Source organism: Hyperoodon ampullatus, assembly GCF_949752795.1.
Source record: "Hyperoodon ampullatus genome assembly, chromosome: 1".
NCBI classification, from domain to species: Eukaryota; Metazoa; Chordata; class Mammalia; order Artiodactyla; family Ziphiidae; genus Hyperoodon; species Hyperoodon ampullatus.
The window spans coordinates 42,969,929-42,987,764 of record NC_136914.1 but is presented as its reverse complement, the minus strand read 5'-3'; the positions used below and the strand labels follow the sequence as shown (position 1 = coordinate 42,987,764).

The window sequence follows — 17,836 nt, the reverse complement described above, 5'->3', positions numbered from 1 at the left end:
GTGAAAACAGCCAGGACTAGAAAAGTCTGTAGGGAATAAATCTATTTATTGCAACACAATTATTTTTATCATCTTAAATCTGATCTCTAGGTAGGAATCTGACCAAAAGTGAAGGAATTTTATAATGAATTTTGGAGAACAGAACAAGAATAGTGACTTTCTCATGATGCCTTTCAGACTCTCTTAAGGAAAGCTAAAAGGCCTTTTGTGTAAGTGATTTAAGGGAAACAGAAAGAGAAATATATTAGAAACATGGAATCTGGGAGAAACATGAAAACAGTTATAGATTTGAAGCTGTCTGAGAAGAAATCAAGGATGAAAATTGATATTACCTATTTTTTTCTCAAAGTTATATTCAGCAAGCCTTAATCATTTGATTGAAAGTTTTATGCCCACTTTTAAGCTATTAAGCTTTTCAATCATCTCCCTCACCCCAGACTAAATGCAGAGAATCCTTTCTTTTCATAACCCTTTACCTTGTTCTCCGCTTTATGTTCTTAAACACACGATTTGTTCCTCATGAATATTTGGGGAGATGGTGGCATATGCAGTATAAGGAAGCTTGCTTTAAGACCCAACCCCAGCAGGGAAACTCAGGGAAATTCCTAAAAATCAGGGAGTCCACTGAAGTTCGTTATGATGACCCAGTGTTCACAGTTGCCCGCTTCTTACCCTCTGTGTTCTTTACCAAAATTTACTCAGGCCTCTCCCCTCCCCCATACAGGCCCCTGAACCCTAGCTTGGCCCCCAGCCTGAGCAGGTGCTGAAATGCAGAACGTGTCTGTCCCCTTTTCAGCTGGTCCTAAGAATCAGTTGACACAGCGAGACACATTTCCTGTCAACCCCCAACGATTATGCCCCCTTGCTTGTCCAACTTCCCTTTGAAAGTTTCTGCTAAGGTCTGTTTATCTCCTCCCCATAAAAGAAAAGCTTTTTCTGTTTGATTTTCAGACTCTTGTACATTTCTGAGACTCAACTATTCTCCCTATTGAAATAGTCTCTTTGAATAAAGCCTCTCCTTATCTAAGTCCAGATTTGACGGCTAGCAATCTTCCTACCATGCATTTCTAAGATGTTAGAACTCAGATGGTTTTTCACGTCAAAAGCTATGCGTTGACATACTGTATTAGATTCCTTGTATATGAAATAGCCAGGACAGGCAGATCTATCAACACAGAAAGTAAATTGGTAGTTGCCAGGGGCTGGGGGCTAGGGAGGAGTGGGGAGTGACTGTTAAGGGGCACAGGGTTTCTTTTGGGGCTGATGGAAATATCCTAAACTTAGATAGTGGTGACAGTTGCACAACTCTGTTAAGACATTAAAAAGCACTGAATTGCACACTTTGGGTGAATTTTATGGTACTTAAGTTATATCTCAATAAAGATTAAAAAAAAAACTGTTGTATTCCAATGGTAGACTGAAATAGAAAATGAAAGTGTGACATATCTTGAACTTTAAATTATAAGGTCTTTCTTTTACTTGATAAAATAATATATATTATAGCCCTAATTTAGTGTATAATTCAATGTCTATTTCCAAAAATGCTTCTTAGCTCAATGAAGTGAGAATTTGTACATCTCAATAAAGTTTTTCAAATATTACAGCAGGCAAGGTAAAAAGCAGTGAAACTGATGTAAAGATTAAAATATGAAATGGAGGGACTTCCCTGGCGGTCCAGTGGTAAAGAATCCGCCTTCCAATGTATGGGACATGGGTTCAATCCCTGGTCAGGGAACTAAGATCCCACATGCCATGGGGCAACTAAGCCCACGTGCCACAACTACTGAGCCCATGCACTCTGGAGCCCGTGTGCCACAACTAGACAAAGAAAACCCACGCAGCACAACTAGAGAGAAGCCCGCACGCCGCAGTGAAGAGCATGCGCACCACATCGAAAGATCCCACGTGCCGCAACTAAGACCTGATGCAGCCAAAAAAATTAAAAAATAAAAAACAAATAAATATTAAAAAAAAGAAATGGGAAAAAAATTAACTGGTTATATCATTGCCACTGGAATATTCTCAGAGCTAATTATGGAGGCTAATTTCTAATTCCTTTTTTTTTTCTTGGCCATGCCACGCTGTATGCCTGTGGGATTTTAGTTCCCCCAACAGGGATTGAACCTGTTCCCCCTGCAGTAGAAGTGCACAGTCTTAACCACTAGACTGCCAGGGAAGTCCCTGATGCATATTTTTTAATTGAAGAAGAAGCTTTTTTTCCTTCTTGGCCTATCTTTTAACAAATCAATCAGAGTCATATATTTTAAGCGGCATTTGGATCAACAGTCCTATTCTTGGCACTGAAGAGAGGCTCAGAAGTTAAACGAAATAACATATGTGGAGGAAATGCCCAGACTTTTGTGAGTGCTTGCTCCCTGGGATATTTTCTGCAATTTAAAATATCAATAGTTGAGCAGGGACTGTGTGATATATGCAGGTTTCAGTCTCTATTTACGCTGCAGCACTTTGGAGGGGTTGGTTGACATCACAGACCGTGAAGCCCAAGTGCCTAGGTTAGAATTCCGGCTCTACCACACTTTCCCTGGGTTACTCGGGGAAGGAACTTAACCTTCTGGTGCCTCAGGTTTGCCATGGGGGTAATAATAGCCCCTAATCATGGGATTGTTATGAGGCTTAAATGGGTTGGTATTTGTAAAGAGGTTAGCACAATGCTGAGCGTATAGTAAGTGCCTGATGAGTGTTTATTTAAAAATACAATTTGAGGCACCCTAATGGGGAGTTCACCCTCCAGAGATGGTAATGAAGATGTGAAAGATGAATCAGAGGCTCACCCCGGAGGAGGTTACCCTTAGACATCAGCTATCTTTAACTCACCGTAGAAGCTATTAATTGTCATGATGGATGTTAGATATGATTTTTCAGTGGCGAAATGACAAGCTGTGTGGAGTACAGGTACTCCTACCCTGGCATTAATGGAGAAGCAGCCTGGAGCAAGCCCAACAGCCACCCAAAATTGGATATTTAGGATTCTGAACAACTTAGGATTGTTCATAACAATTTAGGATTGCTATTTAGGATTCCGAACAATCCTGTGTGTGTACGAGCACTTAGATTTAATTGCCTGACTCTGACTAGAATGGTCCCTGGATCCTGTCTTCCAAGAGTGTCTCCTTTCTCTGAATGCAATCGTTCTTGCAAGGTGTTCTTTGGGTTCCTAAAAGCACAGACTGCAGAGACCTGGTTGAGAAGACAGATCAGCTTATATAACTGTGTTTTTGTCTGCTTGTTAAGCCATGTGTCTCTCCAGGAACGGATTCAGTCTGGGACTTCTTTTCTTTTTGATATTCCCTGTTCGCATCACCAAGAGGGAGGAGATCTGTAGTTCCGACCTGAGTTTAACTTTGGGAGGCCACTGCCAAAAATAACCAAATATGACGAATTACCACATGGGCTTAGGTCTGTGTTTTCAACAGGCTCCATAAAAATGCCAGTAAGAATGTAATATTTTTATCTCTCAAGGAGTTGATGATCCAAATGTGGTAACAAGACAAATACAGAGTTAAACGGCAAAGGAAGACCTAAAAAGATAACTTCTTCCGGCCTCCATTTAACAATATTTGTTGAGCATATTGTGTGTACCGTGGACTGTGCTGAGGTCTGTGAGGAGCATAAGGATGAAATCGGTCAGGATTCTGAGGTGAAAAGAGCTAGTCTTGAGATTTATTTAAAACAAGTGCAAAGTAACTCAGTTTATAAGCACTCAAGGGCTTACCTATGGCTAGCAGTAAGTCTTCAAAATGCCCAGACAATTCTCCTTTTATGCTGTCCTCAATGTCCTTCTGGCTGATATTTCTGTATTCATCAAATGCTAAAAAAAAAAACAGCATCACAAAAACATTTAAAGTATCCCAGTTGACCACACTTGAATATATTGTGGTTTTTGATTTGACATGCAGCAAATCAAGTTATTAAGTGGCAAGCTCAAAAACTCCTTTAAACCATCAAAAACTCAGCACAGAAGTTTTTGTTTTTTTATTACTTTTTAAAAATGTCATCTACAATAAAACCTGAACTTCATAGGCCATTTTCTTCAATGATCAATCTCTCTCTCTCTCTCCTCTCTTCCCTCCCCATTCCCAGGCTGTAAGCATTTAAAATAGCCTGAAAGGTTAAAAGGTAAATAATTTATCTAGTAAGGTGAGCTACTTTTAAATTATAGCAGCCCCTGGGAAACAATGTGGTCATGAGTCAAATATGTTTTAAATCTGCTAAAGAAATCTTAATTATGAAGATTTCTTTGTGCTGAGTAAATCATTCCCTAAGGCAGCATAGCCTACTTCATACTTACTAGAAGGCATTCAAAGTACTTGATCAACATTTGCCCAAAAGCAAAACCTGTACATACGTCACCGAGCATGTAGGCATACTTTGTAAGCCAAGTATATTTTTTCCAAGTGAATTTCAAAAAAAAATTTGTGGAGAGATCTAGGATTGTTTGGTTTTTATTTTTCAAATAAAGACATCCATAAAGCAACTATAATATACTATTGCCATTATTTTATAAAAAGGATGAAATTTTAACGCCCAAGTTTCCTCATTTTCCCATGAACTCGGCATAAGCGTAGTCATCACTGTGGTTGTTCTCTAGACCAGCACTGGGAAGCCACAGTCAGATGTCCCTAATAAGTGGAGATCTGGGCTTCTGGGTGCCGTTGCTTCCAGAATGACTCAGAGAGATGCATGAGTGAAGGGGTGGGTGCTTAGCTGTTCCATGTAATAGTTGGTCTGATAAAAAGAGTTCCCCCCCACCCATTTACCTTCATATCAGAAAAAGCTGAATGTTAATCTGCATTAATGCATTAACAAAGACTCACCCGCAATGCCTAGTTTTCCTGGAAAGTGGCTAACTAGACAAGAGATGGGCTGGAAGCAGTGTAGTCAGGCTCCTCCATCCCACAGGAACACTCCTCTCTGCTCTCACCCCAGAGAGCTGCTCCTCTCTTCTCCCTGCCATCCCTCCCACTCCCACCCCCCAGGTTGTTTCCTGAAATGTTTGTACATAAAAATGGGAAAGCCATCACGATTTTTCACTTTGTTTTCCAGAACTATGTATGTTAAACCTTGAAATATTTGCAAAAACAATACAGTGCAAAAAAGGGTTGTAATGCGAGTCCATACTCAGTTTCAGTTGAGGAAAGCTCCTTAAACACAGGATCTCAGTGAACGCATCTTCATCCGTGCCCCATTTGTTCTCACCAGCATTATAGAGAATCTGTTGGACAAGGGAGAAGACTTAAATGTTATTACAGACCCAATTCTGTCTCTTTCTGAGGAGGTGGAATGAGAAGAGGGGCAAGTTTATTTTACAGGTCATTGAGATCATCGATAATCCGTGTCTCTCACTTTTAGTGGACTGGAAATCTGACAGCTGTGTGGCAGGAGCCAGGGGAATAATAACCACCACTGGGGAAGGCAGAAAGGTGGGGTTAGGGGATCCCCAGGTGTCAGGCTTCTCCTCCAGATAGGACAGGAGAGAGCATGACCCCAGCTGGTGCCGTGGAAGTGAGAACACAGTCAGGAGGCAGAATCGTTAAAGGAGATGTTTTCTTTGCTCTGTTACCAACCTGGGCATCCTCTTTGGCCAGCTGCTCATCCACTTTCAGACCCTCATCTCTTCTGCCCTAGACAGGGAAGATAAAAGTGAGGGCAATCCTTTTAAAAATAAAAATTCCATCACTCGGCATTCCAACCAGCAGGGCATCTTAGAGCTGCTTCTTCAGTGGCAACCACGCAGCACAAAAGAATCAGGCACTTGGGGCTCTCGTTCTGGCACCGACTAGCCATGAAACCTGTAGCAAATCACAGTTTTCTGAGCCGCACTTTCCTCCCCTGAAAACTCAAATGTCTTAATGGAATCAAAAGACAAGTCACACACTGGGAGAAAAATATATGAAAACACATATCTGAAAACACATATCTGATACAGGACTTGTCTCTAAAACATATAAAGAACTCTTAAACCCCAACAATAAGATAACAAACAACCCAATTAAAAATGGGCAAAATATCTGAATAGACATCAGATACACAGATGGCAAGAAAGCACATGAAAAGATACTCAACATCATAGGCCATTAGAGAACTGAAAATTAAAACAATACCCCTACACACCAATTAGAATGGATAAAATTCTAAACAGTGACAACACCAAATGCTGGCAGGGATGTGGAAAAATGGGAAATCTCATTCCTTGCTGTTGGAAATGCAAAATGGGACAGCCTCTTTGGAAGACAGTTTGGCAGTTTCTTACAAAACTAAACATACTTTTACCATACGACCCAGCAACTGTGCTCCTTGACGCTTACCCAAATAAGGTGAAATCTAATGTCCACAGAAAAACTTTCACATGAATGTTTACAGAAGCTTTTGTTCATAATTGCCCAAACTTGGAAGCAACCAAGCTGCCTTTCAACAGGTGAATAAACTGTGGCATATCCATACAGTGCAATAGTACTCGGTGATAAAAAGGAAATGAGTTATCAAGCCATGAAGAGAGGCAGTCTGAAAAGCCTGCATACTGTATGATTCCAACTATAGGACAGTCTGGAAAAGGCAAAACTATAGAGATAAAGAGATCGCTGGCTACCAGGCATTCAGAGGGAGAAAGAGAGGGATAAAGAGCTGGAGCACAGATGATTTTTAGGGCAGTAAAACCATTCTGTATGATACTGTAATGGTGGACACAAGACATTACCCATTTGTCAAAACCAATAGAATGTATAACACGAAGACTGAATCCTAATGTAAACTATGGACTTTAGTTAATAATAATGTGTCGGGCTTCCCTGGTGGCGCAGTGGTTGAGAGTCCGCCTGCCGATGCAGGGGACACGGGTTCGTGCCCCGGTCCAGGAAGATCTCACATGCTGCGGAGTGGCTGGGCCTGTGAGCCATGGCCACTGAGCCTGCGCATCTGGAGCCTGTGCTCCGCAACGGGAGAGGCCACGACAGTGAGAGGCCCGCGTACCGCAAAAAAAAAAAAAAAGAAAAAAATAATAATGTGTCAGTTCATTCATTCATCATCTAATTCATCATCTAATTCTTTTATCATTAATTCATCATCTAATTCATTCATCAGCTATAACCAATGTATCACACTAGTGCAGATGTTAACAACAGGGCTCACTGTGATGGGGGGGAGGGGCATAGGGGAGCTCTCTGTAGTTCCTGCTGCATTTTTCTGCAAATCTAAAACTGCTCTAAAGAATAAAGTCTATTAAAATAAACCAAAACCTCAAAGATTCCCCACTAACTCTACTGTTGAAGGCTCTGTGGCTAAGTGTGTGTGCTTGTACACAAATAATTCAGCACATTCTAGCAAGATGGGAGACAGAGAAGGAAAAGAAGATTGCTTAAATTATTTTGCAAATTATAGGTGAAACATTTGGCTATAATACTTTAAAAATGCACTTGTTCCAAACTAGTGGTTACCAGCAGGGAGAGGGAAGGGGGCAGGGGCATTATAGGAGTAGGGGAGTCAGAGGTACAAACTATCAGGGATAAAACACACTCTACGGATATACTGTACAACACAGGGAATATAGCCAATATTTTATGATAACTGGAAATAGAGTATAACCTTTAAACAGTGTGAATCACTATACTGTACACCTGTAACATATAATATTGTAGAGCAACTATACTTCAATATAAATAAATAAGTAATAAATAAAAACTTTAAAAATGCATTTGTTCCTATTTGCAACCATTAGGTCTTTGTATGTCTGCCTGATTTTTTTTTAAATTACTCTTTTTTTTTCTTTTTTAATTTATTTATTTAATTTATTTATTTTTGGCTGCGTTGGGTGTTCATTGCTGCGTGCGGGCTTTCTTTAGGTGCGGCGAGCAGGGGCTACTCTTCCTTGCAGTGCGCAGGCTTCTTATTGTGGTGGCTTCTCTTGTTCTGGAGCACGGGCTCCAGGCATGCAGGCTTCAGTAGCTGTGGCATACGGGCTTCAGTAGTTGTGGCTCATGGGCTCTAGAGCGCAGGCTCAGTAGTTGCGGCACATGGGCTTAGTTGCTCTGCGGCATGCAGGATCCTCCCGAACCAGGGTTCGAACCCATGTCCCCTGCACCAGCAGGCAGATTCTTAATCCCTGCACCACCAGGGAAGCCCCAGCCTGCCTGATTTTCGCATGATTTCTTTTCTCGGTTTCTTTCAGTGCTGCTGCTACTCTGCTCTAACTAGTCATTCCTAGTTTGCCGCCTTCTTGTTCTCCTTTCATCATTCACTCTGCTCCAATAATAAAAACGCTGATTATCACTGGTATTAATTACAATAAGCCAGCACCACCACGTATTGACGTATTGATAACTTTCTCTAAGTATTTCACACTCTTTCTCTCTTAATCTTCACAACACGCTCTGAGGCTGGTACTGTTATTATTTTAATTGTACAGATGTGAAATGAAGGCTTTGAGGCTTGACTTAAGGTAACTCGTCTCAGCATATCAAGCTAGCAGGCAGCAGAGGAGCACCAGACTCCAGGTGTTACTCTGAAACCCTGCCCAGGAGCCTTGCTCTCCACTGCCTTCTGTGGGCGTGTGTGCTCATGTGCACACAAGCAGATCTGCACCTATGAACACAGACCTGTGGGATCGTATGTTTGCAGCGATACCTCATCAGTTTGGGTTTGTAGGTTCAAATGTCATAAGGTTGTCACCATTGGAAACAACTGAAACCATAATTAGGATAAACTGTTTCTTAGTGGCATAATGCCTCACTTTGCCAAGTGCTGCTTCAACCCTCAGGCTGGGATGGCTGCTGGGATTTTCTCACACATTAAGGGCTGTGTAAATCAGCTGAAAGAGGCTGTTGAGATAGGGCTTAAATCATTTCCTCTCTTACACACACCTATGACTCTATCTCATCCTTGACCTCACCACCTTTTTTTATAAAACCAAGAGCCTCCTAAGAAGAGATGGCAAGGTGTGGTCTCATTTGGTCACGTGGTGATGAATGGTTTAGCAGCTCTTCCAAAGGGGGCAAGGATGAAGTTCCAGAAAGCCACATTTTTTTCATCCTGAGACTGATATACCCATCTCTGAAGATAATTCATCTGTATCACGCTTCCTACTGAATTTAAGTGCTACCAAAAGAAATATATATTCTTTCAAGTCCAGAAGAAAATCAACATGTTCTTAAAAATGGAGACAAAATGGAAATGAACAATTATTTCCCTTCCAGATGAAGGTGCAGAACATTTTCTAATGTATTAGGAACCCTGATCAAAATACATTTAATCCATATACTGAAAACAAAACAAGTAAACAAAACAAGATTTTTTGGTTACATCACTATGTTACACCTTTATGAGGGTGGTTAAACATTATACTGCGTGGTGGCAATGCAAATGTAGATGAACAAATCATTTCATAAGGAAAACTGCAATCTCATCGTCTCACTTTGGTTATTTTCAAACACCCTAAAAACTATTATTGACCATGCAGCTTATTGGGGACTTAAAAAGTGAAAAATAAAAACTTACATCTGCCAAAGTCAACAGAGCTTTCCGGAAGTCACCAGATGTTTCAGAACTAATTTCATCTCCAAGACTCTTCTTATACACTGAAACCAGATAAGAATGAAATTAAGCCTTGATGAACTAAAAAATATTATTATAAAACACAGAAAAGCTTAAAATGTCAACATTGGCAAGGAATGAGTACCTGATAAAATAAATGTTGTTTCTTCTTTCTTAAAAAAATCTTTTAGTGCTCTTCTGATATGGATACATTCTTCTTGTAACTATTACTGCAGTGTGGGGTGTGATAGATGCACAAGAATAGAAACAACTGCCATTCTGGATCAAATCATGGTTCATTTTATCTGACAAAGGCACTAAGGAGGTATAGTGAGAAAGCTAGGATGGGCAAGCTGTTAGTTTGCCTTCCAATTTCTATTATGTCTGCCTTCCATAGGAATAGAGCCCTGGCCTTAAGCAAGATATAATGTACACAGCTTAAAGACCACATTCTCAGCTCTCCTCTTGGCAATGAAACGTAGGCAGACCTACGTGACATTGCTGGGAAATCTCCTTAATGATGGCTCAAGCCAATCTTAGTCCCTTACTCCATCCTACTGCCTGGTGTGTAGATTGATCCCTGGAGCTTGGGCAGCCATCTTGGTCTATGCAGGACTATATCTGAGCAATGGCATAAAAATAAGCAGGAAGGGGCCTGGGTTCCTGAAAGTTTTGAGGCACTGTCATGCCAGTCCTAGAATTGCCTATCTCCAGACTGCTTCTACATATGAGATAAATAAATGTTTATCTTATTTAAACCACCGTTATTTTTCTGTTTTATTGACTCTAACCCTAATCTTAACGCATACAGTTAGAATGTATTATTTGATAGCTCTCAAAAGTAAGAAAGCTTCCCGAAAACATACTGTTTCCCCATAACAAATGCCAACTGTGTGTTCGCATATTTTAGTACTGAATAGTTGTAGCTCCTTTTGCATAGCCTGTGATGTGCAGTGTCCACTGAATTTTAAATCTCTGTTCTATTCCACCCATGGAGCAGTGATTCTCTTCGAGCCACTGTATACCTGGATGCAGCTGACACCAGGTGGCTATTTGAACTCCACCTGCATCATCCTCAAGACCGCTATAAAATTAGTCATATGAATGCTTGTCCTTTCAAATCAGTAAAAGACAACTATAGAAAGTGATGTGAGATTATCTAATAAAAAGAACTGTGTTGAGAGAGAAATTCTTCCAGTGTGATTTTAATAAGTCTCTTTTTCTGAAATCTATAATTTTCCAGAGCAATTGAAGTAAACAAAATCCACTATAAAGAGATTATTTATCTAAGTAATAATAACATTTAGTAGGCATCACTTTCCCTAAGAGTCATGTTATTGTTACATCTCTCCTTCCTTCACTCTATGAAAAATTTTTTTTTTTTTTTTTTTTTTTTTTTTTCCAGTACGCGGGCCTCTCACTGCTGTGGCCTCTCCCGTTGCGGAGCACAGGCTCCGGATGCGCAGGCTCAGCAGCCATGGCTCACGGGCCCAGCCACTCCGCGGCATGTGGGATCTTCCAGGACCGGGGCATGAAACCGTGTCCCCTGCATCGGCAGGCGGACTCTCAACCACTGCGCCACCAGAGAAGCCCTATGAAAAAATTTTTTTGGTTTAAAAATATCAAGCCAAAAAAATGAAGCTCTCAATTGTTAGAATTTGGGGAAGTATTTTATAATTTTAGAATTATCTACATGAGTCTCACACAGCCTCCCACGCCTCTCCTCTACCCCAGGTATTTTGCAGGAAACTAGACTAAAAATATGAAAATTATTTTGATGCAAGTTGAAAACTACCTTATGCATTTTGAGAGACAATAGGGTACAGAAAAACAGATACAATGTTTGAATAGTGCAGAAGCTGAACTTAGAGTTCTTGATCCTGATTCAATGTTCTCTCGTGCACCATTAACTTTAGAATACTGGAAAGAGTTCAGAATTTAGTTCTCTATTAATTTAGGTGCTATTGTATCATTGTAGTGTGTGAGCCACTCAGTATGCCTGGTCCTTTCATGAGGGCCAAGTTGATAGGTCCCCTGATGGATTTCTAATGCATGGGTCACCACTGCACATTACATGATGCCATCACTGTTGCTACAGTTGACTGCATCAGGGCTGGCATCTGACTATAAGTGACCAGCTGTCTACAAGGTGACCTGGTGGGAGAACTTTGCCCAAAAGAAGGCTCTCTACTAGGTAGTGCCTTTCTGAGCCCACTGAATCTTCTCTTAGGGAGTGAGATGTACAGAATTTTTTAAAAAGAGTAACAAAGAAGTGGAAAGACCCCCAGAAATAAGGCACAAGACACAAGTCAAGAATAACAGCCAGAAACCATGGGCAAATAGAAACCTTGAGTAGACAAGTGTCATGTGGTAAGGGAAGAGAAGTTTCTTGGTGGCGTCAAGAACAGTAGAGGCAGAGAGGGAGGGCAAAGAGTTACTAGGATGAAGATGTGTACAGGGAGCAATGGATGTCTGATGCTGAGGGAGTGACTAGACAGCTGGGTCCCTAGCTGTGTCCTGAATCTCTGTACAGCTTGGCTACACCTGATTGAGACTATTTCTTTCTTTTACTTCTTGTGTATCATGAATCCCTACTTACCAAGGGGACCTAGATGCAGTTCAATTCCTTGTAGCCTTAGAGAACTTAACTCACACAAATATCAGAGCATCTGGTAACTTTGACAATGACCACTTGTCAGATTTGCAAAACAACAGTCCTAAATGCTAAGACATTCACTTGGCTTTTAAGATCCCAGATCTCAATCTTAAGGATATTCATTCAATGAATATTTGAATTTATCCTCCACTGTTCTGGGCACTGGAGATACAGCAGTGAGCAAAACAGACAAAAATCGCCCCCTTCATAGAGCTTACATCCTAGGGTTGTTCGTACATAAATGCTGAACTCCAGGGAGAATCTTGGGGCCAGTCAACTCATGGAGTGGTAACTCTTCTAAGAAACACAAGGAAGTAACATAGCATCTGGGGGTAGAGCCCCTGGATCTGATGATTTTTTTACATGTACATCTTGTTGAACTGAGGGAACCAAATATGTTAAACACCTACAATGTACCCATTTGTGCCCATTATTAAGCAATTATCTCATCTACCCCAAATTTGCCCTTCTGTACCTTGCTTTGTGGAGCTGGGGTCGGGACTCTGCAAATAACATTTCTCTTTTATCCCCCATCCTCCACCTCCCTGTCAGTTTCCACCAATGGGGGGGAGTAGAGGGAGATGAGATGGAAGGCAGGAGGAGGAAGGAAGGACATGCTATTATTGGCTTGTGATTCACATCAGTGTCAACCCAGTGACAGGCTTTCACCCTGACAGCAGCAGTTGGCTCCAGGCTCCTAGAACAAGTCACCTGTTTACATGCCCATGGAGGTACTAGCTCCAGCTAGATGGAGGCCCTTTCCCTTCACAGAGATCTGAACTCCAATTCCTAGGGCCTCTCCTCTGAGTCTCTGAAGTACCAACACCAGAAAGTGGTGCCCTCCTCTGAGCTTCTAGTTTCTGAAAGTCCCAGTCTCTTCCTTTGTCGTCCCAGGATTATACCTTGGGATTATACCTCTGAGCTGTGTTTCCGTTTTGCTTTTTCAGTCCTCCAAAAAGGTACTTAAGCAATTCTCTACATTAAATTCGCTCTGTTAAAATACCTAGTGCATTTCTGTTTTTCTGACTAGACCTCATTAGCATACCAACAATAAAACAGACACTTACCTATCATTGAGCTATTTACCTTCTAATGGAAATTTCTCAAAGTAACCTCTTTAACACCCATCTGGGGGCCGGTATATCTGTTTTTTGTACCTTTCCTACCGCAGAAGTTTCCTAATACACAGATGACCACCCTGATACAAAAACATAGAAACCATGGCTCCCTTAAGGTACTTGGAGGTGGTGACAGGGAGCGGTTGTTTAATAAGAATTGGGCTGGTCTTTGTCCCTGGCTCCTGGGAGGTAAGTTCTAAATACTTACGATTTCCCCAAAAATAAGAATTTCATTGTTATTCATGAAGGGTCCCCTGAACCACACCTGAGTTTATGCTAACAAGATGACTCCGGATGGAGCTTGGTCATACCAGAAAGACCAACCAATGCGACTAAAGGGTTAAGGCTTTGAGCCACATGATCTCAGCCTGACATCTAGCGGGAGAAGGGGACTAAAGATGGAGTTCAGTCACATGGCCAGGGATGGAGTCAATCATGCCTGTGTAATAAAACCCCACTAAAAACCCTGGACACCACAGATCAAGTGAGCTTCCCTGGTTGGCAGTTAGACATGGCTGGGCTGGGAGGGGGATGCACCCTGAAGACATGGAAGCTCTGCATTCAGGACCCCCCCCAGACTTTTCCCTATGCATCTCTTCACTCCACCAGTCTTGATTTACATTCTTTATAGAAAACCATAATTGTAAGTATAGAGCTTTCTTGAGTTCTGTGAGCCATTCTAGTGAGTTATTGAACCTGAGGGGATAGTAAGAATCTGTTGCCATTTGGTCAGAAACGCATGTGGCCTGGGAACACCTGAGCTTGTGGCTGGTGTTTGAAGTCAGAGTAGTTTTGTGGGGACTGTGCCCTTAACCTGTGAAGTCACCCTAACCGTGGGTTGTTAGTGTCAGAATTGCATTGCAGGGGCTTTCTACTTTTTTACACAGCTAACAGACTATTAGGGCTTTAGCTAATTATACTGAAGCCACATGCTCAACACATCCTCTAAATGGTTCATCTAATTTCCCACACCAAAAATCATGAGCGGTTTTTAACACATAATATGAATATGCAATGATTTGAGTGTCTTACATTGATGAAAATGGTTGATTCAATTAAGCAGTGATGGCTGAGAGTGAAATCCACTATAGCTGTAATGTTATAAATGCAAAGCATTAATGCCATTGTTATGTAGCAGTTCCCAGCTCAGATCATACTAAAATTTTCTTCAAAAATCCACAGTCCTTAGCCCATTTTAGAATGTGTCTTCCTTTTTACAGTCTTGCTTCCCTCAAAACCACTTGTGAAGAAAGATTGGTGGGTTTCTGGCTCCTATAGGTGTGAACAGGGGTAAAGGTAAGCAGAAAATAAGATCACCTGTATAGTAGGCTTGGCCAATCTCCTTCATCTGCCTGCTTGTCCTGGTGGTTAAGATTTCAATCAGTGCATCTTCATTTGTTCCCGTGCCCTAAGAAGAAAAAGGAAATCTATTTTTAGAACACTTTAAAAAAAACCTAGTTTCATGCATTGTGGTCTTAACATCTTGTTTTCTACAGGTGAAAAGAACAGTTTTTAGTCAATCAACATAAGGTCCTCTATTGCTCTAAAGTGGTTTTCTAATTTTCCATATATTTTAGTATGAAAATAACATGAATCATCTGAAGTTAACCGATATTAAGCTTCTAAAGAAAATGTCCTACTCTAGTGTAAAACTCCTTTGAATAATTCCAGGAAGAAATAGTATAAAGGGAAAGCCTATGTCATTCAGTACCAAAAGTGAGCATTCAAATATGTCATTGTATTTAGAAAGGGCTCTGCAATTCGCAATTCTTTTGAATGAGACCATACTTGTACCAGTGCACCTGGTTGGTCAGCATGGGTCCTCCTCTTCATTCAGGGAGATTTTTAAAGCCTCAGTAATGTATGTCATGAGCCTAGCTGGTTTGGGGACTAGTGTTTCCTGAGTCTTGGTTTATACTGAGGTCACTGAATCACACTGAGACTTCAACAGAAGCCACTTACATTAGGATTTGACCAAATAAGGCCAACGTAGCATAAGAAAAGAGGCTGAATTCTGTCCCTCTGCGACAGATTCCTAGCTCCCCCCAATAGCTCTCCTTTTCAAATTACTTATTTATTTATTTTGTTAGTTACTTTTTTTTTTTTTTTTTTTTTTTTTGCGGTACGCGGGCTTCTCACTGTTGCGGCCTCTCCCATTGCGGAGCACAGGCTCCGGACGCGCAGGCTCAGCGGCCATGGCTCACGGGCCCAGCCGCTCCGCGGCATGTGGGATCATCCCGGACTGGGGCACGAACCCATGTCTCCTGCATCGGCAGGCGGACTCTCAACTACTGCGCCACCAGGGAAGCCTGTTAGTTACTTATTTTTAAATAAACTTTTTTTGGGTTATTTGGTTCTTCTTTTTTAAAATTTTATTGGAGTATAGCTGATTTACAATGTTGTGTTAGTTTCAGGTGTACAGCAAAGTGATTCAGTTATACATAAACATATATTCATTCTTTATCAGATTCTTTTCTCATATAGGTTATCACAGATTATTGAGTACAGTTCCCTGTGTTATACAGTGGGTCCTTGCTGGTTATCTATCTTATATATTGTAATGTGTGTATGTTAATCCCAAGCTCCTGATTTATTTTAGAGCAGTTTTAGGTTTAGGGCAAAACTGAGAAGATCCAGTATCTCTTTTATCTTCCTTGATTAGTCATAGAACCCCCATTTTTTAACTTAGCACAAAGCTAACCAAATAAATAGCATATTTCTCAGCTTCCCTTAGAGATAGGTTTATCCATATAACTAAATTCTGATCGATGGAATATATGTGAAGCATTACGTACAATTTCAGAGAGTCCTTAAAGAGAAAGGATGAACACGTCTTTGTCTCTTACTCTTTTCAGTTGACTGCAATAAAGATATAATGGCTGGATGTTGAGCTGCCATCTAGCCAAGAAGCGGAATCTACAGGCTGAAGATGGCAGAACCTCAAAACTGAAGGTCTGATAACGATGGTTCCATGATACCCAGCTCTGGGTTGCTTCCTTTGGAATTCTTTTACATAAGAGGGAAACATTTCTAATCCTTGCTGGCGAATCTAATTCTTACCATTTCACCTGCTAAACTCTCCCCCATGTGGCAGCCATAGAAATGCACTGCTGAGATTTCATGTCAAGAGAATATACTGCCAAGAATGTAGTTAGTTGGCAGCCTCCAACTGCCACACCTTTGGATCTGTCACACAGTTCACACTAAGGTCATGCTCTCTCCAGGCTGCTCTCAGCCATGACTGCGCATGGAAGGGGAACTGGAGCTGGGCCATTCCTGCCCCATGTAGGACCCTCCAAAGGGCACACTTTGCTCAGGGGCTCCCAATCAGCTTGCCGTGGCTTTCTTACAGCAGCACTACAGACTGAGGCTCTTCCTATCTGAACCTCCTCTGTCCCTCTCTCCTTTCACAGGTGTCAGACCTGTATTGCAGTCAGAAGTTTCACCCCACCTACCCTGCTCTGTCTCTTCTTTATCCTTCACGAGGATTTCCCCCAATAAATCTCTTGTACATTTAATTCCATCTTGTCGTCTACTTCTTGGGTGCCCACACCTCTTCCACAGAAAAGAAAATAACTCCTGTCTCTGATGGGAAGGCAGAGCCTTGCTTCAGACCTGGACTCCTTCCTTTCCCTCCTTCCTGTCAACAAATATGTTGAGCACCTATCTCATTGCAGGCTTTCCTCTAGGAAGAGAGGAGGTTCCTCGAGTGATGAGGTTCCCTGATATGATGGAGGTTTGCCTTTCAATTGGATGGAAAAAAAAAAAAAACGTAAATCAACAAAACACCAAATACGTAAAATACCAACATGTAAAATACCAAAAAATTAACAAGATAATTTTAGATAGTAATAGATAGCGATTTAAAAAATTAAACTGAGTGAATTAATAGAAAATATCTGGAAGAAAATCATTCCTGAGGGAAAGAATGTCACATATAAAGACCTCAAGATAGGAATAAGCTGAGAATGTCCAAGGAGCAGCAAGAAGGCCAGTACAGCTACAGCACTGAATTGGGGTGGCCGGCAGCGGAGGTGAGGGTGTGATGATCAGTTTTATGTGTCAATCTGGCCAGGCTACAGTCCTCAGTTATTCAATCAAACAGTAATCCAGTGTTGCTCTGAAGGTATTTTGTAGCTAAAGTCCATTATCAATTGACTTTAAGTAAGGGTGAGTACCTTAGATATTCTATGTGAGCCTAATTCAGTCAAAAAGCCTTAATTAAGAGCAGAGCTGAGGCTTCTCTGAAAAAGCAGAAATTCTACCTGTGGGCAGGAGCTCCAGCTTGTGCTAAGAGTTCCAGCCTGCCCTACAGATTTCAGATTTGCCTAGCAAGCTGGATAATCATGTAACCAATTCCTTGCAATCAGTCTCTTACTCTATACCTCCTGCCTATTGGTTCTGCTTTTCTGGGGAATTCTGACTGATACAGACAGAATTTTAAAAAGCCGTAGAGATAGACAGGAGCCAGACTCTGTTGGGTGATGAAGGTCATGATAAGGAGTTTGGATGTTCAGTA

At 41.3% G+C, this 17,836-nt stretch overlaps 1 protein-coding gene across 1 annotated transcript in view; it reads right to left on the bottom strand.

The window, feature by feature from the left end:
- The window catches only part of ANXA3 (annexin A3), a gene marked incomplete at its 5' end in the record, with an annotated part of 38,784 nt that overhangs the window by 7,209 nt on the left and 13,739 nt on the right, over positions 1 to 17,836 (bottom strand). Inside the window, 5 exon segments of the mRNA XM_079710519.1 lie at positions 3,734 to 3,829; positions 5,140 to 5,233; positions 5,586 to 5,642; positions 9,508 to 9,587; positions 14,635 to 14,725. Coding sequence (XP_079566645.1) covers positions 3,734 to 3,829; positions 5,140 to 5,233; positions 5,586 to 5,642; positions 9,508 to 9,587; positions 14,635 to 14,725 — 418 coding nt within the window.